The sequence below is a fragment of the Phlebotomus papatasi genome, chromosome 2 (genome assembly GCF_024763615.1).
Source record: "Phlebotomus papatasi isolate M1 chromosome 2, Ppap_2.1, whole genome shotgun sequence".
Lineage (NCBI taxonomy): Eukaryota > Metazoa > Arthropoda > Insecta > Diptera > Psychodidae > Phlebotomus > Phlebotomus papatasi.
In genome coordinates this window covers 111644125-111666193 of record NC_077223.1, presented here as the reverse complement: position 1 = coordinate 111666193, position 22069 = coordinate 111644125, and the positions used below count along the sequence as shown (strand labels likewise).

The 22069-nt window shown below is 33.9% G+C and overlaps 1 protein-coding gene across 6 annotated transcripts; it reads left to right on the top strand.

The window, feature by feature from the left end:
- The first annotated feature begins 70 nt into the window (after positions 1 to 70).
- On the top strand, positions 71 to 22048 carry LOC129800893 (longitudinals lacking protein, isoforms H/M/V). Of its 6 annotated transcripts, none has more exons than XM_055845627.1 (7): positions 71 to 335; positions 521 to 706; positions 4211 to 4462; positions 4538 to 5020; positions 8904 to 9015; positions 20018 to 20679; positions 21732 to 22048. In XM_055845627.1, exons 2-7 carry the CDS (start codon positions 536 to 538, stop codon positions 22035 to 22037), a joined length of 1986 nt encoding a protein of 661 aa, XP_055701602.1. In that variant the 5' UTR covers positions 71 to 335; positions 521 to 535; the 3' UTR covers positions 22038 to 22048. The 6 variants fall into 6 exon arrangements, with proteins under 6 accessions (XP_055701602.1, XP_055701600.1, XP_055701597.1 ...); XM_055845625.1 differs by having other exon boundaries at positions 76 to 335; positions 4535 to 5020; XM_055845622.1 differs by having other exon boundaries at positions 76 to 335; positions 4211 to 5020.
- Positions 22049 to 22069: the final 21 nt, after the last annotated feature.

Sequence of the window (22069 nt, the reverse complement as noted above, 5' to 3'; positions counted from 1 at the left end):
CTCGGATGAACTAATTGTCACTTTTTTCGGTACCACCAACTGTCCGATTTGATGACGAAAAGTTTGAGTCGGCGACAGCCATTTTGAATTTTTTTCAGTCTACTGTCACGTCCATAGCTTCCTAAATCGGAGCCATATTTTTCGTGAATATTTTTCACTAAAATTCACTGTAAGGGTGTGCAAAAAACGTGCTGAAAATATAGCAATTGTTTGGTTTGTGGTGCAAGTGAGTGATATCGTGTATTTGGTGGTTTTCAAGTGGTCGATTTATGCTCAAATTCATACAATATTGTCGCCCGATGACGTCATAGGTTCAAGGTCTCAGCAAGCCAAAGGTAAATTACACTGAGATGACGCCCCCGCCTCTTCAGTTGGAGCTCAGGAACAGGGAAGTTCCTTGGGATCTGCATAGGGGCTGTGGGGGCGATGTGGGATATGTTGTGGATTTCTTTCGGAGAGAGTTTTCTGTGCCACTTTTGCACTCTCTCATTCATACTGTTCTTCTCTCGCTCTCTCTCAGGCCAATGCAGTGAAAATGTCCGTTCAACAATTTTGTTTGCGCTGGAACAATCACCAGCCTAATTTCATCTCGGTTTTCTCGTCCCTTCTGCACAATGAGACGCTGGTGGATGTCACGCTGGCGGCTGACGGGAGCCAGCTGCAGGCCCACAAAGTCGTCCTATCCGCCTGCAGCACCTACTTTGAAGTGAGTATGGGAACCTTTCTGTCTCTCTCCCTCTCCTTTCCCGGTGAATTTTTCTATTTGTCCGAAAGCTTATTTTATCAAGGGCCGTAAGGATGTTTCGAATTATATATTTTATTAAGAAAAAATGCAGAGCATTCCCAAATATAGGGCTCTATTCTGCGAATAAAGATAAAGTTTCAAAAAAAGATTTTAAAAATTTCAAGATTTGGTATTCTGCGATCTTGGATATAAAGTCGAAGAAACGAAAATAAAGATTTCAATATCCAAACTGTCACTTAGGGGGAACTGGGGTAGTAGTAAACAGGGGTAGTTGTAAACACTGTGAATATTTTCATTAATTTTAAGACTCCACAGGATAAAACCCATAAGCATTCATTGATACCATGAGGATGTGTGTCCACAGATGAATTGGTCAATAAAATCCTAATACTTTAAAAATAAAAATCATTTTTCCCGAAAATGTTGAAATTTCGATTATTTTGGCGATTTGAATTTCCACCTGGAAATTTAAAACTGTGTAAAATAATCGAAATGTAGCAATACCAGTTCTTTCCTACATCTCTTAGGATTAGATTAATGCATTTACTAGAGAAATTGAGATTTTCATTATATTAAAAGGATTAATAATTAGTCAGAAAACAGCATTTGGGGTAGATGTAAACAGGCAATTTCCCCGTAATTGTAGATGTCGCGAGTGTAGAATGAATCGCAAAATATTTTTCTTGGTATTGCATCTCATGGTGGGAAATTTTTCTTTGGCTGTGTTCAATAAAAAGTCGCATGATATCAAAATATGGGGAAAATAATTTTAAAAAAAATGTCTTTGATTTGCATGCTTTTAGTTTTTTTGCTATTTTAATTATTCTTTGTAAAAAGTGTAGTGATTTTTTGAATAATATACAGTCTTTATATATTTCTTACGTAATTAAAATAACTAAAAGTTGTGCAAAGTTAATTTCAAGGGTGGAAAAAAGGGTGTTTACATCCTCCTCAGAAAGTGTTTACTTCTACCCCAGGTATTTTGTGAAAAGAGAAAAATGCACAGTGACACAAATTTTATTTTTATGGAAAACTCAATTGTTTTCCAGCATTCGCATTACCCTCGATGTATTGCCTATACCCAAGGGTAAAACATGAGCTAAGAAAGATTTTCCAAAAAATAACTGTGTGCTTGGAAAATCACCTCAAATTCGCATCTATCGGAAATGTTTACATGTGCCCCAGTCTCCCCTATGCCTTGTCATTTTGGCACTTTAGTCAACCAAGCCGATTTCTTGGTAGGAGATATTTTTTCTAGTTAATTTTCACAAGGAGTGGAAATTTTCTTTTAAAATTGTGGTGGACGAGGAAAATCTTTCGGGTGGTATGAAATAGCTTACAAAATTGACAACCTTAAGTACAAGTCCTGGAAATAATTTCACTTTTCATACACTTCTCACTCACGTACTTTGAGAAAAAAAAAATATTTCCGGAACAAAAAGAGCTTGAAATTGATGGAACACCAAGAAATCAGAGGAAATGTTTTATAAATTTTAGACGATTGGATTAAGGTACAGAAACCCCGAATTTCATGTTCAATTGTTTTTAATGTAGATTTTTGAGTGCACTTTTTACAAAATTTCTTAGATGGATTTACCGGTTTAAGAATCAGGAAACATCTGGCAGCAAAACAGATGCAAGGGATCCCTTCAACTTCAAGTCAGTCATAGAGAACCCAGATAACTCTCAGCTACCGGTTCATCACTGTCATTGTCATTAGATTGAAAAATAATGGTCACTGTGTTATAAAACGTATGAGGTTCTAGTCGAGGAAATTCCTCTAGATCCTAAACTTAAAGCTTCGGCAAATAAAGTACCTGTAACAATAACGAGGGCTAGGATTGTGTAGGAAGCCGACAACCATAAAAAAGCAAACTGGACGTTCTTAGGAAAAGTCTAGCCAGACTCATTCAAATAAAAACGGAATGCCTGGCATAAAGAAGAGAAAATGAGATGATTGAATGGGAAAAGCTTGGGAACTCCTTGGTGAGCTCTACCTTTAACAATTTCTAAATATAAGAAATGGATATACATAAGGGTACAAAGGATCATTTCTAATACCAACGATTTTAACTGCTCGAACTCCAAGAGAGAGCAGTTTCCACAATCTTTGTTGAACTATAATATTTAGTGAATAAATTCAGTTTAAATTTTTAATTAATCAAAATTTTACCTTCTGAAATAGTACATCTTTTCGAATTATGACTGAATATAAGTATTTTTTGTTGAAATAAAAAAAAAATAAAGTTGTATTTATTGTGTTCCTAATGTATTAGCGTATTACCCTTGTTATACTGCCTCTGCATCCTTAAATTTTCTAATAAATTAAAAGATCTTTCATGGCTTCAATGCTTTTCAAACAAGTTTCAAAACGCAAATAAAGATTTCAAAGCACCTCGAGACCACCTTTGAAATCTTTATGAAAAATAAAGAATATTGAGGTTAGAATCACCTTGAAATCTTGGGCGCAGAATACCAAATCTTGAAATATTTTTATCCAAGCTAAAAATAAAGATATTTGACAGCTTTATTTTGAAATCTTGATTGGAGAATACCAAAACTTTATATTTATCTTTATTTCTTTATATTTATCTTTATCTTTATTCGCAGAATAGAGCCCATAATCTGCTACGTTTAAGATTTAAAAATAATTTTCCAAAATGAAATAAATAATTGTATTGTATAATAATACAAAGAAAGACTATTTTGTTATTTATCAGTTAATTTGGGGATATGAAAAGGTTATGGTTTTTTTCTAGGAAAATCTACCTTTTCTTCTCTAAATTGTTCCTGGACATCAACCTTATGGAATGTCCTCGATTTCAAACCTGTCAATTGGAATGAAGATCATAAGATGAAAAATTCCAAACACATTTCAGTTTTCTTTAAAAATTTGACAACGATTTATTTCTAAAATTTTGAGATTAATAATTGAGCTTTATTAACACTGACACTAGTCTTGTTTTTCTTCAAATGGAGCGAAATGATTTTAAGATTTAAGTTTTAAACTTTAAAGCATCAAATCTAAAGATAGAAATGTTCTTTTAATGCATTCTATCTTCTAATCTGATGCAAGAATGTATTCCCGGAGAAACTACACGATGTTACATTTTCTCAATTTCATCGTATTTCACCCTCTGGACAGAATAATTATTTTTTTGCTGATAAAATTATTTCAAGACAGGTTTTATTTTTCTTTTTAATTTTTGATTCATTAAACACGCACAACCAAAGGGCATATTAACAGAGCCTTAAATTTTAATAAAATGCCCAGCGCACAATAACTTTTGTTTGTAAATATGTTTTCAAAGTTTCCTATGAGAATGAGCGAGATGACTAGATCTAGATCTCACTCACTCTCATTGAAATGTCGAAAACATGTTTACAAAACAAAAATTATTGTGCATTGGGCAAAACTAATGATAATAATAATGTCGGAACATAAACCAAATTTGTTTCACGCAGAGTCTGTTTACATCGAATCCATGCCGCCATCCAATAGTGATTCTCAAGGATGTCCGGTACAGTGATCTAAAGACGCTGGTGGATTTTATGTACTACGGGGAAGTGAATGTGTCACAGGAGAGGCTGCCGCATATAATTAAAACAGCGGAGATGCTAAAGATAAAGGGTCTAGCCGAAATGTCAGATGCTGCATCATTGAGCAAGTCCGAAAGCAAGTCCTCATCATCAGACACTGAGACATTGACGACAAATGTAATTGTGAATGATGATGGTGAGTCTATATGGCGCACATCCCATACTCAACATTCTCTCCTCCATCGGCAGCAGTCCAGTCAGCAACAGACCGCAACCGTTGGTACGCAGCAGCAGCAGCAACAGCAACAGCAGCAGGCAACACATATTCACAGCCGGCGAACACCATCGCCGGCCACAATGTCGCCTGCTGCCAGGAGGAAGCGGTTGCGGAAGAGTTCAACTGGAATGCCAGAGTATCCCATACGCAAGGAGCATTATGTCACCGATGATGACTTTCGGCAGGGCTCAGGATCAGTTTCCACGACGGAAAGGACTTCGGGAGAGGAGCATAGTAACATGGAGGGGGGCCCAAGTGGACAAGGTCAGTCGACTATTCACATGTCCCACATGGATCCTATGAGCTCTTTCGGTACCGCCAGCAATCTCACGTCCACCATCAGCAATGCCCGCATCATCAAGGAGTCACCTAGCTCCGACACCGAACAGCCTCAGCACGAGTCATCGCAGGAGAGTGTCGATGAGCAGGGAGCTGTGCAGCATCATTCAATTGTTGTGGTAAGTTTTTTTTTTACTATTCGAACTTCGCAAAAAGTGAAATATATCGCTCCTTGGAAATTACAAGACGCCAACTTATTCTGAGCCATTTTTTTTTCAAAAGACCATGAAAATTTCAATTTTGTGTATATTATAATCTTAATATTTGGACAAAATCTATTTAATACATTTCTATTTAATTGAGCAGGGAGTAGCGAGTTTAATAAAAAATGAAGCTATTTTTCACTTTATCCTGTTAATATTTTGTAGATTTTGTATCTCGCTTGAAAGTAGAGACAATAGGGGGAAGTGGGGCGCCTTTCAGATTTGGATGTTTCTCTAATGTATAAGTGGATCAGAGCCATATTAAAATGTGATTTAGCTTCTCAAAATGTTTATGCAGCTAAATTATATTACGATAATGCCTAGCGCACAATAACTTTTGTTTGTAAACATGTTTTCAAAATTGTCTGTGAGAGTGAGCGAGATGACTAGATCAAGATCTCGCTCACTCTCATTTAAATGTCAAAAATATGTTTACTAAACAAAAGTTATTGTACGTTGGGCATAAGGCTCAATTGTAATTAAAAATAGATGATGAATGCCAATTTCAAGTGTGCCCCACTTCCCCCTAAGTGCATTAAAATCTTAAAATGGCAAAAAAAGACTGAGTTAGTTCCTTGCAATTTCCAAGGAGCGATATAATCTTTCGATTTTTTATACCTCTGCCCGCAACATTTTTTAACTTCCACCCTTCAGGGATCACTTGTTTTCAGCATTATATCTTCGCGATTCAGACGATTTCTAAATAATGACGTCACGATGTTTGTCTGCTGTGCGTCCATAAGTTACTGGCGTTGTGTAGTTTTCTGACTAGAGGTCTGGTCCAGTTCCCGAAGTTCTCAAAATCCTCTAGAGCAATCAATTTTATTGCTTTTTTCAGAATCTAATAGGTGATTTTTCTTTAATAATACAATCCTAAGTCAAATTTCCAAAAAAATCTTGATTGATAGGAAATTATAGCAATTATGCCTAGGCCTGAACCCAAAATTATGTTTTTCGAGGTTACTCAAATATACGTTGTGCGATTTATTTTATTACTGCTCGAACTCTACGGAAAGAGCAATATATAATCCCTCGATTTTTTCACCTCCCCAAATTTCCACCTTCCACCCCCCGAGACCACTTTTCTTAACAAATCTTCACGTTTCAGACGATTTCTGAGAAATGTCGTCACACTGTTTGTCCATCTGTCCGACTGTCCGTCCGGCTGTCATCAGCTCTAGAGGGCAAACGGTTAGAGATAGAGACGTGGGACCTTCGGGCCCCCCCATAAGTTGACCCATCCCCCCCCTCACCCCCTCCTTCCCATCCAAAACTAGGTTTTTTTGGGATTGATCGAAAACGCGTCGTGGGATTTTTTACATTTTTGGATATGTTTTAGAGATTATCCAGGCGAACATTTATTCCATATACAAAAATATCGTTGAATCATTCCTAATAACGGTTTTTCAATGTCAAAGGTTAAAAAGACACTAGAGTGCGCATTTATCAAGCAAATGTGGTCATGTTTGGGGTCGTTGGAAAGGTCTTGGAATTTAGGACAAAACTAAACCGGTTCCAATCAGTTTTGAATAGGTAATGAACCGGTTAATAACCGATAAAAAAAATTTTATCTGAAAATCAATCTTATTACTTTTAAAACTATTTTGGGGGATCTTTTCAGAGATTTATGAATCGGTTCAAATCGGTTGAGAACCGGTAAACGGTAAATCGCAATTTTTTGTATTGACCCCCAAGGACACTCGCTGGATCAAGTGGCAGAGTACCATCTCTGTAATGCAAGTGTCCCGCGTTCAAATGTCCCTTTAGGTCACTAGGAATTTTCTGTCGTTAAAAATCTTTGAATTGCATCCAATTAGATTCACTGCAATTCATTCCACGGGGCATGGGAGTCAACGGAGTCAACCCTATCCCTGTATAAGAAAAAAGTAATAATACTATCCCGAACTCCCTTTGCGGAAAGGCCTAAGTTCCTCTACGAAAAATTGTGCCACCATTTATTATTTATTATAATAATAATAAATCTAATAAATCCCTTCCTCGCCGTTCGTGTTCCTTCCACCATTTTGAAGACCCCCTTTATGTTTTCTTAATAACTTTTATAAGTATAAATGAGGCTCAAAGTTTAGTATGTCATAGCTGGGCCTCAGAACTTGCAATACGAAAAACTCGAAGTTCCCAGACCCCCTTTATTTATTTTTGTATGTCATTTTATACTCCAGTTAATTCAGTTAATGCAGTTAATTCTTGAGAAATTTTTATCAGTAACTTACTAAAACATTCATTTTTTTCTTTTTTTTTCGAAAAAAACTATTCAAAGATATCTTGGTTATAGAAATTTAATTATTTAGAAATATTTTCACAATGGTGGTATTAAATAAAGATCAACAGGAAAATTTTAAATTAAAGATTAATTTTTATTACCAGATCAAAAATAAAACATTCAAAAGTACTATTTTTGAGAAATATGTCTTCGTTCAAACTTCAATGATGTTTTTTTAAATTTGAAAATACTCCTTTTTATTACTTTCTTTTATGATATTTCAACGTATATCTAATATTTTTTTTCACTCAATAGAATTAATTAAATAGAAAGTGGAGAGATTTCTAGGAGAACACAAAGTCACTAAATTTTTCCTATGTTTCTGAATAAATGTGACTCCGCGAAGGGATTTTCCATCGTTTTCATCCCGGAGTAGGTTGGAACCGACGCTAAGACGTCGCACGGGGTGGGTCAAAAAGGAAATAGAGAGATGATAATAAATAATAATAAAAATAAATAAAAAATTTATTCTAATGCCCAACGCACAATAATTTTTGTTTTGTAAACATGTTTTTGACATTTCTATGAGAGTGAGTGAGATCTAGATCTAGTCATCTCGCTCATTCTCATGGGAAATTTTGAAAACATGTTTACAAATAAAAGTTATTGTGCGCTGGTCATAAAAACCGCGCACTTTTCCCTATAGTTTTAAAAATATGGATGCAATGAGTCTCATTGTTACGTAAGTGAAAATTTCCCTTATGTGGTGGGCTCTCTCTGTTTTGCTTTCCCATATAAAGTTCTAAGGAACCCTCTCACCAGCATCAATCACTTTTCACTTCTTTGGAAGAATAATTTTGAGATCACTCGACAATCTAACAGAAACTAAAACTAAACTAATGCAGAGATGCAAAACGAGGGTCACATAGACACTGAGAAAAAAAGAGGGTGCGATTAACATGTTTTCCTCATAACTTTAACACTTTGTAGGTGTAAAAATATATCAACATTTTTTCATGTTAATTTTACACCTTTTTAAGGGTAAAATTAACATGAAACTTTAACCCCTAATACACCAAAAAAGGGTAATATTTACACCGATTTTGGATCAATACTGCAGGGTAAAATTAACATTTCCGGAATGTTATTTTAACTTTTTCGGATTTCTCTCAGTGGACAAATTTTATCCAACGGGAATTACCACTCGGTTTATCAGCCGCTGCGCTGGAGAAATTTCCTCGTAACATCATTTATTAAGAAACATAAGAAAAATTTGGACATCACAAAGCTTGGGATCATACGAAACATGGGCACTTTCCCTTATGCAATCAGATTAGGATTCCGCAGGTTTAAATAAGCAAAAGAGAGCAAAATAAGAAAAACAAATTTAAAAAAAAATCGAAAGGTGTGCGCTCTGAAGCTAACCTCTAGGTTATCTTAAAAAACAAAAACCATTAATTTTAGGAATTCAATTAGATGTTACCCCTTAAACTCAGTTAAATTTCTTTACTTAGTTTATTCTTTTTTTTTAACAGTTAAAAGTCATTAATTAAATTTCCTCAAAATTCTATTTTGAAGAAAACCGACACTGATTTAGATCATGTGTCACAACCAATGCCTTTGGACATTACTGGATCATCGTCATCAGGCCAGGGTCCATCAGTCTCTCAGCCACAGTCTCAGCATTCTGGTGAGTAGCATTTTTTTGTAATATCTGTTATAAGAAACCCTTAAAAATCGCTGTTCTTGTTTACTCAAAGACCTTTTCTTTCGCACACTTCTCCTCCCTGTTACTTTTCCACCTTGTTTAGATTTCAAAAAGACCTGTGTTGAAAAAAATGTATAAAGTACACACTAAAGCTTAAAGAAACAGAAGGATTCTCTTCTCAATATATCACTTTGCTGTATATTTTTTTTGCTAAGCATTTACGCGAAAGAAGAGATAGAGATAATTCTCTTGTAATGTGCAGTGAGGGCAACAGTGTAGTTTCTTTTGCTATAATAAAAGAAATGTGCAACTACACTTTTTCTCCACCTATTTCATATTTTTTTGTTCTTATTTTGATGAGAGTTCATTTGAAGGCGTAATACACATAATTGTACATTTTTTTTTCTTTTAATCCTTATGAACTCTTGCAACTTTTCAAAACACTCATCGGCAAGAAATGTTGGTAATTTACCCGTCTTTTTTTAATTGTTCTATTTTTTTTAAGAAAGACAGTAAAAACAATAAGAAGCAATAAAATTGTGTTAAGTGTTATGTCTTTTCAATATCTGTATACTGCTTAGCTTTATTATTGTAAGTAGAAAAGGAAAGAAGAGTAAAACAAATTTAAATAACTTGAGAGGAAGTGTTGGACGGGAGTGATGCAAAAAAAAAACAAAAAAAGTAAACAATTGTCAATCCAATTGCGATCTGGGAAAAGGCGAGAGCTTGTATTCGATCCATTTGTTCTTATTTTTTATACAAAGAAAACTTGTAGTTGGGGCTGAGTGAATATTTCTCCTCGTTCTTGAATGGACATTTGAAGCTGCAAACACATTACCTTTATTGTAACAATAATTTTCTGCTAAACTATTCCATGAGTTTTTTTTATATAAAAAATATTGATAATAGTGTAGATTATGAAAAATTGCCAAATTGTGCAAACAGTTGACTTCAAATACTCCATTTTGACAATAATTTTTACAATATGGAGTGGTCTTAAGTGCTGAAATTTCAGCAAAAATATAGCTACCGTTCTAATGGGATACTATGATAATAGCTCAAAATAACTATTGAAAAGTATAATTAAATATTTTCATTTTTCTGATCTTAATTTCAACTATAACAATAAACATATTTGATATAAATATGGACATATTAAAAGAAATATTCAGTAGATGAATTTAAATTAATAAAATTCAAAAATATCAATGAAGTAAAAGTAGTAAAGAGTTTAAATTCAAGTATTCTATCGAACACATTATAAGAAATTTTTTGTCAAAATTAAGAACTTTTGACACCTTTTGACACAAATTACATGAACATCTGCAAACGATTTCGTTCAAAGTAAAGAATTTGAAATAAATCGTATAAAATTGCTCCATTTTTAACTAAATTCCTCTCAAAGTGTGGAGCTCATTAACAAAGGCAAAATAGTGTTTAAAAGATATTGACATTATAAATCTATGTTTAATTAAATCACGTTTTCTCTTTCATAATACAATATTTTTTACCGTTAGTGCGGGTGACTGACACCCTTCTGTTCGTAAGCTTTTCTTTACTTCTAGAACTTAAGGATGGTCTTTACCGAACCGATCTTCCATGTCTCATCAAACCGTTCTTAAACATTAGAATTAAAGAAAAGCTAACGAACAGAAGGGTGTCAAAGTCACCCGCATATATTATATTAGATGAGATCATATATTCTGTCAGTAGAAGAGGTAAAAAGTTTGGAGTGGTATATCTCAGCTCCTGATGAACATAATTGGATGAGTGAACTATTGTTGGAAAGCTTGGTTCATTAGCTTTCAGAATCTGGTATATGTAATTGGCTATGGGTAAATCATGGTCATCCAAAACCATTTATGTCGAAGAAGACACTTTTTGCAACGTCTTTTTTGGCCATCTACTTCTGGGACCAGGAGTGACCCACAATTCTCGCACTTGGACTGTTCGTTAGAGGAACTCAAAGGGTATAATTTGTAGAAGAAACTTTTTTTTTGGACATCTTACTTTTTTTTATTCATCGACTTTTGCAAGAATTTTAACATTTTACACGCAAGGAAAAAATTACAAAAATCCTAAAAGAGTGGTTTCTGGAGGGGAAGGATAGACGTGGGGATGAAATTAATATGATATTTGGATTCCTTGGATCAACTTATGGGGGAGTACTTAGAACATTCCAAGTCGATATCTTCATTAGTTTGTCCAAAAAATGAGATAGAAGGATTTCTGTCATTTTTTTTCTATGCGTATAAAATGTTAAAATTTTTGCAAAAGTCGATGAATAAAAAAAAGTAAGATGTCCAAAAAAAAGTTTCTTCCACAAATTATACCATTTGAGTTCCTCTAACGAACAGTCCAAGTGCGAGAATTGTGGGTCACTCCTGGTCCCAGCAGTAGATGGTAAAAAATGACGCTGCAAAAAGTGTCTTCTTCGACATAAATGGTTCTGGATGACCATGATTTACCCATAGCCAATTACATATACCAGATTCTGAAAGCTAATGAACCAAGCTTTCCAACAATAGTTCACTCATCGAATTATGTTCATCAGGAGCTGAGATATACCACTCCAAACTTTTTACCTCTTCTACTGACAGAATATATGATCTCATCTAATATTATATTTTTATTATATACGTATATTACGTATATTATATTTTTTATTTTGAATATGACCTATACAAATTGTGAGAATCTAAATTCAAAATGGAACATTCTGAAATCAATAGCTTGCACATGTGGACATTATTTGTGTCAAAATAGAACGTTTTGACGTATTTCTCGTCAAAAAATATGTCAAATGGAATATTTGACGCATTTTGATCTTATTTTACACATTTGCTTAGGATATACTTAATAAACTTTAATTTTGGAGAAAATGTTCTCAAAATGTGTTGAGATCATTACGCACTTTAAATTAATTATCAATACAAAATTCAAAATTTCTATATTTTTCCTCTACTATGTGGCACGTGATTTTTTTTTTAAAGTATTTAATTAATATATACTCTTTGTCGGTGTTTTCAAAAAAAAAAATTTTTTTTCATCGTATTTGTGAAAATAAAGATGCAACATCTTGAACAATGGACTTGCACTCCATTTCAGTTTTTTTTTCTCAATTATAGAAGCGAAATTTCGAAATTCGTTTTAGAACATCTACGGAGTAAATAGACACAATAATTATCGATATCATTTTATGTTAATTAAAAACTTAAGCACGTGGTTCTATCCCAAAGTGGTAGTAGTGCAATATTTTGATATGGATTTGGTTTCATAGTTCAAATTGACGTTGAATGCTTTGGAAATTAATGAGTAGAAAAAATCCGAGAATTGCATTTAAATGCTCCATTTTGACGAAAGTTTCATATATATTTTAGACGCCTTAACAACAAACCACAGGATAATTTGTTCCAGTCAAACATAACGCTTATTTGAATTTATAGAGAGATAACTCACTCTTTACTTATCGCTCTATTTTATTTCAATGAAAAGGAAGCAAAATTGAAAGAAAAAGTGGGACTAAAATTTGGACTATTCCACTCAAAGCATATTTGTTGCTGAAAGTTATCGCTCTGTAATATTGAATGAGCGATATTATAGCAGATAGCGGTCGGAAAAACAGATCTTTCTTAAATTTTTCTTTTTAATTTTTTACAATGTTTCGAAAATGGATGTTCAATTTATGAATTTCGAATTAGGAGGAAAAATCACGTACAGACGGGAAAGTTGTATTCCTACACTGCACTCGGACTGTATCACAATTTAGAAGTGCTGACTGTCACAGAAACCGGAGTATAACTCCCACCTGTACATGATTTTTCCTGCTAATTCGAAACCTAATAAAGAAGACGTCCCTTCTCGAAATGTCGTAAAGAATTAAAGAGAAAAAAATCAAGAAAGTTCTTTTTTTTTGTTCACTATTTTCACTATCTCATCATACCGAAACTATTCAAGAGCGATATTATACTATAGAATGAATTTTTTCCTGTGACTGTGTTCTAGAGGAAGGTTTTAAAGTTTTAGATGACGGACTCGATTTTTTTACGTACATTATTGAATTTGACCTATAGATATTCCTATACCTCACATTTTTTGAAAAATGCCATGGATCAAATCCATTAAATAACGTGGGTAAAAAAATCTAATGGCGTTATCACACTTGCACATTAAAATTTTAATGTGATTCACATTAATTGTCGCTTGTGAGCGTCCAAATATGTTATTTGTGTCTTTGAGTCACTTAATATTTGGGGTTTTTCTATTTATTGATAAAGAAGTGGACTTGGCCTGTAAAAATAAGTTTAAATGTACCTAAAGCATAAATATTTTTCACATTAAAAAATTAAAGAGAAAATCGCATTAATTTTTCGCATTAATGCTATAAATCAATTTATATCAAATTTTGCGGGCCAAGTCTACCTTTTTATCAACAAATAGATCAAATTTTGAATATAAAATGATTCAAACACACAAATTACACATTTGGACTCTCACCAGCGACAATTAATGTGAATTATATTAAAATTTTAATGTGCAAGTGTGATAACACAGTAATAGTAAGAAACTTAGTAAGAATAGTAAGAATAAATTTTAAATAATGTCAGTTAAACTTCCTATAATGTGTTCACACCTTAAAATTACGGAACCATAGGATTTATTAGGCCACTAGATGCCGTAGAGCAGATAGCTTCACCCGTTCATGATGTTAAATCTAGTGCTGTCTTTTATAGCCACGCCCATTTTTATCGTTTAAACAAACGGCAGGCGAAAAAAATAAATGTGTTTGCTGCCTAAAGTATTCTACATAAAGAATTGAATAGAATTAAAGTTGAACAAAAAAATCCTTTGACTTCACTGTAACACTGTTGTTTATTGATATGAAGAATCTCGTCGTAAGATTTATGATTACTAAGTAGATTAAAGAAAGGATAATTTTAGTAATATCCTACGAGAGAGACGGGAAGAGAGAGGTTGAAAGAAGGGGAAATTTTTTTTTTTTGGACACGAAATATAAATGAGATTATAAAGAATCTCAGCTAAAAAGAAAAGAAATAAAGGAAGAAAATTTGTAGCGAATATGGAGAAAAAGAAAAACTGTCCCAGTTTTTTTTTTATTGAAATCGTGTATTAAGGCAAACAAAATCTAAAACTAGCTCTCGTTTTTTCCTTCTCCCAGGTGTGCAATGGACAGTTGTTGAGTCAAGCTATCCCCGTTTTGCCCTGTCATCGTGCCCAACGAATATTGGCATGAGTGGAGCGTCTCACAGTCATCCAGATGGAGGGCATCAGCAGCAGGGAGGAGGAGGCGGAGGTGGTGGCGGTGGAGGAGGCAATGGTGGAAATAGTACAAGTCAACCGACATCTGGGGGTGGCTCAGGAGGGAGTGGTGGAGCTGGTGGTGGTGGTGCTGGGGGTAGTGGGAATGAAAGTGCAGGAGCAGGTTCAACTTCATCAGTTCACATGACACAATATCAGGGTTCGACGTATCCCACTCAAATAATCTCCGTCAACAATTATTCGCAGCCCTTGTCTACACCAACGTCGCCTCAGGGTGAAGGATCACTGGTACAGAGTGTCTATAGTCAGGGCACAACTCCCAATCAGTCGCCCATTGATACAAAGCCACCGGTTCAGCAGCAACAGCCACCAGCCCCAACGCCAGCGCCACAGAAGCGGAAACGTTCGGTAAATCCGCAAGGTGATGAGAATTTTATCAGAGCTTTGGAAGCCGTGAGGTATGGAGGAATTGGATTCTGCAAAGCTGCCAGATTATTTGGGGTGAATAATCGCACATTGTGGTTGGAGTACAAAAAACGCGGATATCCCATCAGTCGACCGAGTATTAAGAGTCGCATTAAGTTAGAACCGAATGTTTCACCACAGCCTCCGGCTACGCCCACCAATGAGGAGAATACCATGGAAAATTATGAACATATCGCCCAGCCAAGCATCAATATGCCCATTAGTAGCAGTACAGCATCAGCAACGCCCGAAACACCAACTTCAGCACCTATTATGTGTCCACCACATGCTCATCCCATGGGTGTCATGAGTTTCCTGGATACACGCCATGTGGAATTCCCATCGGTGCATCCGATGGCTCGACAAAGGTACCCAGACACCCCAGTCAATGTCAATCCCTCGGCTATGAATCTGCAGGGGTTGAATTTCAACACGATGTAATTCACTAATATTGTTTTTTTTTTTTTTTTTTTTTCAAAGTGAAATTATCGTCTATGATTTTTTCCTTTTTATCTCTACTTACAAAAAAAGAAAAAAATACTGTGTATATTTCTTTGATGTCTTTTTATTATTTTGTTTTTGTCCCATGCCATACTACTATAAAGAAAAATATAAATATTGTAATCTATATTAATAAGGAGAGATAGGCTACAAAAAGAAGATAAATATTCTTCACAAAACACATCATCTCTAAACTCTTCAAGGATACCTAGTAGACTTCCTGTTTTTTGGTAGGATAAAGAAAGATGATGAATAATATAGATCAAAAAAATAATAGAGCGTATACCAGATTTTTTTTTGGAATGAAAGCAAGAGAAAAGAATGAATAAAATCTAATGCTATATTTCGACCGTAGATGTACCTATACAAGCTGAAGTCAAAGTGGGAAATTCGGTCTAATTTTTTTGTTCTTCAATTTGACTTTATTTTGCCAACGTTTCGATCCTGGATGGGATCTTCTTCAGGGCATCAAAGTGCTTAGGAGAGCCACGGTCAGGGAAAACACACAAAATTGCACTACTTTTCACTCTTCCAGAGAGCTTTGAGGTATCACCTCTCATCACCAGATGAAGACTGTGATGAAAGGTGATACCTCAAAGCTCTCTGGAATAGTCAAAAGTAGTGCAATTTTGTGTGTTTTCCCTGACCGTGGCTCTCCTAAGCACTTTGATGCCCTGAAGAAGATCCCATCCAGGATCGAAACGTTGGCAAAATAAAGTCAAATTGAAGAACAAAAAAATTAGACCGAATTTCCCACTTTGACTTCAGTTTGAATGAATAAAATTTCTTCAGCTCTCTGATAACCTTTGGATATAGTTTCGTATTTTGCAATGAAAATTTTCAGTAAACACAGAAACGAGGTGTAACTTATTTCAGTGTTTAGCGTTTCATTATTGATTCAAATTCGTGAGAGATTTGAAGCACTTTTCAACGAGTTCTAGACAAATCGGTTAAGATATACGTTCTCCAAAGTCTTTTTCACACTTGACCTTTAACATTCACTCATTTCATGAACATTTCATCAACATTGCTAATATTTTGCAAAAATTCGAAAGAATATATAATTTTTTTTTGCTTTAGAATTCCTATTAAAATGAATAAAATTAATCTGTTACCATATTCAACAAACACTGAAAATTGGCAGCTATTTTAAAGTACGGACTTATGCCTCATTTTAAATTTCTGTATAAGGGTTTTTCCTATTAGAAAATGTTTGGTATTTTTTTTTAAGAAAATTCCGAACCTCATGCACATAAAATTAAATATTTATTCCCTTAAGATATTGCAGTCTTATCGCATTTCATAATTGACTAAAAAGCTTTGAAAGTTTCAAATAGGTTCAAATTATAGCCAGTCAGGGAATGCGATCCGACTAATGTATATTATATAAAAATAAATATTTTATTATATCACAAATGGACAATGTTCGTTTCAGGAAAATAAATCAGGAATATTTTTCGTTTCGGAATGTTGAGTTCGTGGAGAAAATACCAGTAAAATTCCAAAAATTGCAATTTAAACGAAAATAATTTAAAATTACTATTACCCATTAATATAATACAAAGAAATCTTGACTTTATTCATAGTCCCTGAATTTGGTTTGTTTAAACTTTACATATTACAGATTTTCAATACTGCAAAAAACAACTACCCAGAGGATATCAGTTTAGATCGACTCAGTGATTTGTTTTATTTTAAAACTCTTATATTCGTGTAACTTTTTTGCAATATTCTGCAGCATTACAGAGTTAAAAAAAAAACACTTTGAGGAAATTTGTTAAAAAAAACTATAAATTTTGAGACAAATGTAATTTAAAGGAAAATTGTATAAAGATAAAGTTTTGAATGGAATATTATTATTATTTTCTAAATATGTCCCCTTTATGTCCAACACACAATAACTTTTGTTTTGTAAACATGTTTTTGACATTTCAATGAGAGTGAACGAAACAGAGATCTAATTATCTCGTTTTCTCTCATAGGAAATTTTGAAAACATTTAGAAACAAAAGTTATTGTGCGTTGAGCATTACTATCCAATCGCTCCCTCTGACTGTGTTATCACACTTGCACATTAAAATTTTAATATGATTCACATTAAATGTCGCTGGTGAGAGTCCAAATGTGTAATTTGTGTGTTTGAATCATTTTATATTCAAAATTTGATCTATTTGTTGATAAAAAGATAGACTTTGCCCGCAAAATTTGATACAAATTGATTTATAGCATTAATGCGAAAAATTAATGCGATTTTCTCTTTAATTTTTTTTATGTAAAAAATATTTATGCTTTAGGTAAATTTAAACTTATTTTTACAGGCCAACTCCACTTCTTTATCAATAAATAGAAAAACCCCAAATATTAAGTGACTCAAAGACACAAATAATATATTTGAACGCTCACAAGCGACAATTAATGTGAATCACATTAAAATTTTAATGTGCAAGTGTGATAACGCCGTGAGATTACTGATAGTGCGCAAAATAAATGTCAAATGTTGAAGAGTACTCATTCCTCAACTTACAATACTGTACTGTTCAGTTTTTGTCTTTAATGTGTAAAAAATATATCAAAGATAATATTTGTTTTAGTCATTAGTTCAACTATTTGTGTGTAATTATCTATAAATCAATTACTAACAATTTTTTTTTTTAAATGATTTTTGATGTAAAAAAAATGTATGAGATTGTGAAATGAAAGTATAGATAAGTAAAAAACAACACTATTTATGCACTAAATTTAGATAAAGGTATAAATATATATTTAAAAAAAAAAAACAGAAAACAAGTAGAAAATAGAGAAGACATAAAAAAATATTAAAAAATCATCTAAATAAAAATGTGTATAAAAGAAAGAAATATTTCTCAGTGTGAATTGCAAAGAGGCACACAATTAAATTTAATAAGATATATTTTTTATCTGCTTCAACTGTGGCCATAAAAAAATAAATAAAAATTGGAAAGGAGATAGAAAAAATGAAAAAAAATATAGAAGAAAAGTGTTCTCGTGAAAAAAAACTTGATTTGCATTCACAGTTTGAAATAGTTAATCTAACGAATTTTTCACTGAGAGTAGTTTAATGGTATTTAGAATAATTCCACTGAAGTAGAGAATTGAGGAGATTAAAAAAGGCGTGAGAATCGCCGGTAGTAAGATTGGATAAACTGTGATTCTTCTGGAGATTGCCAAATTTAAGATTTGACTACCAGAGAAAGAGAAGAGAGAGAGAGAGAGAGAGAGATAAAAGTCGTGAAATATTGTTTTAAAATATTTTCTTGAATAACAAAAAGAAATTATCTTGTTTATTCTGCAATTTTAGTAACAAAATAGATATAGAATATATCAAATTCTTTAAACAAAATTCAGCTTTTTGCGAAAAATATGTTACATTTAATTTTCTTTTGAATTTATTGCAATGAATATGAAAGCAGCAAAATATCTGTAACCTATCTACATATTTTGATTAAGAATGTTAGTAATCACTTTTAAATAGAGATATTTTGCGAAAATCCGAATATATTCTATCCAGAAAATTAATTCAGTCATATCCACTTTAATGTAACACTCAAAAGTTCTTTTTAATCTGCAATGAAATAAGTCATCCCCTTTATTTCGTTTTCGTACTTAAGAAAATGCAATGATATTTATGCAATATTCCTAATAAACTTCCACATACAAGGATTTAATTACTTTAAAATGAAAGATCTGTAAAGTTCTTTTTTGTTTAAAGTTTGTTGAAAGTGTGTAGAAAAACATATTTTTACAAAGTTTTAACAAGCAGAATTAGAAGCTAATATATAAGTGTACAATGGAGAAAAAGATAAGAATGGGGAAAAACTTGCAGGTAGAATTTATTCAGATCGAATACTAACAACAAACTAAAAGAAATATCAAATATAAATGATGTTTTTCAAAATTTATAAACTTATGTTTCTGCGTACATTTTTCAATTTTTAATATTCTGTCTTCGGAGGAATCATAGTTTAATTGAATATATCTCTGTAAGAGCAGGTTTTTGTAGAAAGTGCTATAATATATAAACTGTATAATTTTTAACATTGTAAAATCGGATGAGCCGTTTAAGGATGATTAGGTTACCGATGATTCAAAAAAAAAATTACCTACAAACATCTAAGCTATTAGTTATAATTTTTTTTCTTTTCAGTCAATTTTTGCTTTAAAGCAAAGTTCTAAACTTTCTACAAAAATCTCTTCATATACGTTTCTTGATTTATAAACAGGAAACCGAAATTGGAGATAACTGTATGTATTAAAAGAAAAAGAAAACCAGCAGCAAGTGTTGAGAGGTAAAGAGAACGCTACAAGTATAAAAGAAAAGTGTATGTGTACATATGACTATGTTTTAGCTCTAATCATAAAGGATGAGAGGAAAAAATTGAATATAAATAGGGCATTCGTGTTTAAAGTAAAAGAAGGTGAAGTAAATAAATGCAAAATATTTGCAAAAAATGATAAAAGAAAATACATTTAAGATTTATTGATAATGAAAAAAAATAAGATAGTGAGGAGAGGAGAACAATAATGTAAAAAAACGGAGGGAGGATAGAATAATCTTTCCCCGAGTAAGAAAGATAAAAAAAAAAACGAACAAGAACATTGAGTAGAATTATGTAATCAAGTTTTAATTACATATTAAAATATCACAATTAAAGAAAAGGTTTGAGTGTTTTCGCTGAAATAGGAATTGAGGTTTTTTTTATTGAAAATGTCCTTGATAGGTCCATCTTCAACGAAGAGTCTCGCCACGTCGTCCACGACAACGATGGGCAGCAAACGGGGACGTTTGCTGATCCGACAGCCACGTATCAAGAAGGAGAGCGACGCCACGTCCAGCCAGGCAAGTCCTGAGCCTGATGATCTGAGCTATGCCCATCATCTGCTCAGAGTGCCACCGCAGAAGATTGAGCGACATGCTTCGGAACCGACTCCAGGAGTTGGATCTCCGCATTTGCTGTCTGTTCCAACGACTGGTGGATCATCTGCTGGCGCCTATCTGGTCAAGCAGCATTCCCATCCACTGTTACCCAGTCAATCTTCCCCTCCTGCTGTTCCCTTTCAGCTGCAGAGGCAGCTGTCGCATCCCACAAGCACTTTAACTCCATCGCCGCCTATCGAGTCGTCCGCTTCTTCTGGCGTCACCACACTCTCCAGCCACCTCACACATTTCATTGCTACTACGCTTAAGGGCTCTTCTGAGGATCTCCCAGACCTCCCTCCGGCACCCTCCACCAGCCGTACATCCGCCATGCGAACTATCTCCCCGACGGTCCTCATTGTACCAGACACTCCTTCCCAGGACTCCCTAGGACCTTTTTCAGGTACCGCAGGGTCAATTCGCGTCAAGACAGAAGAACTACAACGATCTGTGTCGTCACCTCAGGTAAGTCATTTTTACTTTTAAAATAACGTTGAGCCTTAAAAATTGAAATGGGACGGTTGCATGTCCTTACGCGTCCTGATTCAAGTGCTTCGTCTCAGGGATATACTTATAGATTCGTGGATATCTTGGTATTGGGAGAATGAGGGAGCTATTCCATGAAACTGATTCTTAGCGTAGTATTCTCCCCACAAAATTTCTTCGGCTATTTTCAAGATTTCATTCACATATTAACAGAAAATTTTATTTCCGATAAATCCTTGAAGAGGTTTGCTCACTATCCTTCTTTTTTCCGAAGAAGATTTGCGAAAATTTCAAAAACAGATCTTAGAAAAATTTTAAACAAACATTTTGGAAAATATTCTTTAAATGTTGTTCAAAAAGGGCAACTCAACAAGGGGCCAACTCAATTTTTGGCGTTTTTGAGATTTTAATGTACTTAAAAATAGAATTTAATAAATTTTTAGATGATATAAGTCATTAAATTTCGTAATTAGAAAATTTTTTCACAATTTTACTTTTTATGATTGCTTGTGCAATTTTGTTTAAAGTACAGGGGCACAAAATAAATTTTCTGTCCTCATTTTTGTGAAACAAGGGACTAAGTTAATCCCTTGTTATTCTATTTTCTGGAAAATTTTCGCATTTACTTGAATGACAAGGTGCTAATTAAGAAAAAAAAAACATATTTTGAAAGGTAAAAATAATGTATGTTTCGATGTCTATAGTAATGATCATACAAGTAAAAAAATCATAAATAGTTTTTGTTCAGTCATTGAATTGAGACAATTATTCAAATAAAGTTGAATCTTTCATGCTGTCTCGTGAAAAATGACTAAAAATGAGTTGGTTCCTTGTAATTTCCATGGAGCGATATAAATATTGGGAAAAAATATCTTTAGATAGTCAGTAAAAATTATTTTCTCTATGCATCTCCGGTGACCCAATCGTTCTTTAAGGGTTATGAGACCGCGAGGCTCAGTATCTTTTAGAATTGTATAGCAATAATAAAAAAATACAATACTGACGGATTTGCTCATTGACGCGAAAACAAGGTAAAGACCCGTGATTTTTCACTGGACAATCCCAGATCCAGTCATTGTCCAGTGGTACGTCCGGGTCCAGCACTTGGATGTAATTTCTGCTGGAATACCATCGACGCCCACGGACGCATTCTGAGGCGCAAGACCAAATATCATTGCCCAGAATGTCAGACAAACCTGTGCATCGTGCCGTGCTTCCAGGAGTACCACGAACGACAGTCATCCTCTGGAACGGATGAAGGAACTGGCAACACAAGCAAAAGCACACAGACTTCCATCGCCACATTGAGGCATTTCCCAAAGACCGGCTCAATATAGACAAGAGAAAAGGAAAGTGCGGATAAAAGAAA

Bases quoted from the DNA above. Each gene is read 5' to 3' on its own strand.
- LOC129800893 (XM_055845621.1), top strand. From the start codon at position 536: ATGTCCGTTCAACAATTTTGTTTGCGCTGGAACAATCACCAGCCTAAT. The intron at 707-4,210 runs GTGAGTATGGGA...TGTTTCACGCAG, and splicing joins CCTGCAGCACCTACTTTGAA to AGTCTGTTTACATCGAATCC. The intron at 5,021-8,903 runs GTAAGTTTTTTT...TCTATTTTGAAG, and splicing joins AGCATCATTCAATTGTTGTG to AAAACCGACACTGATTTAGA.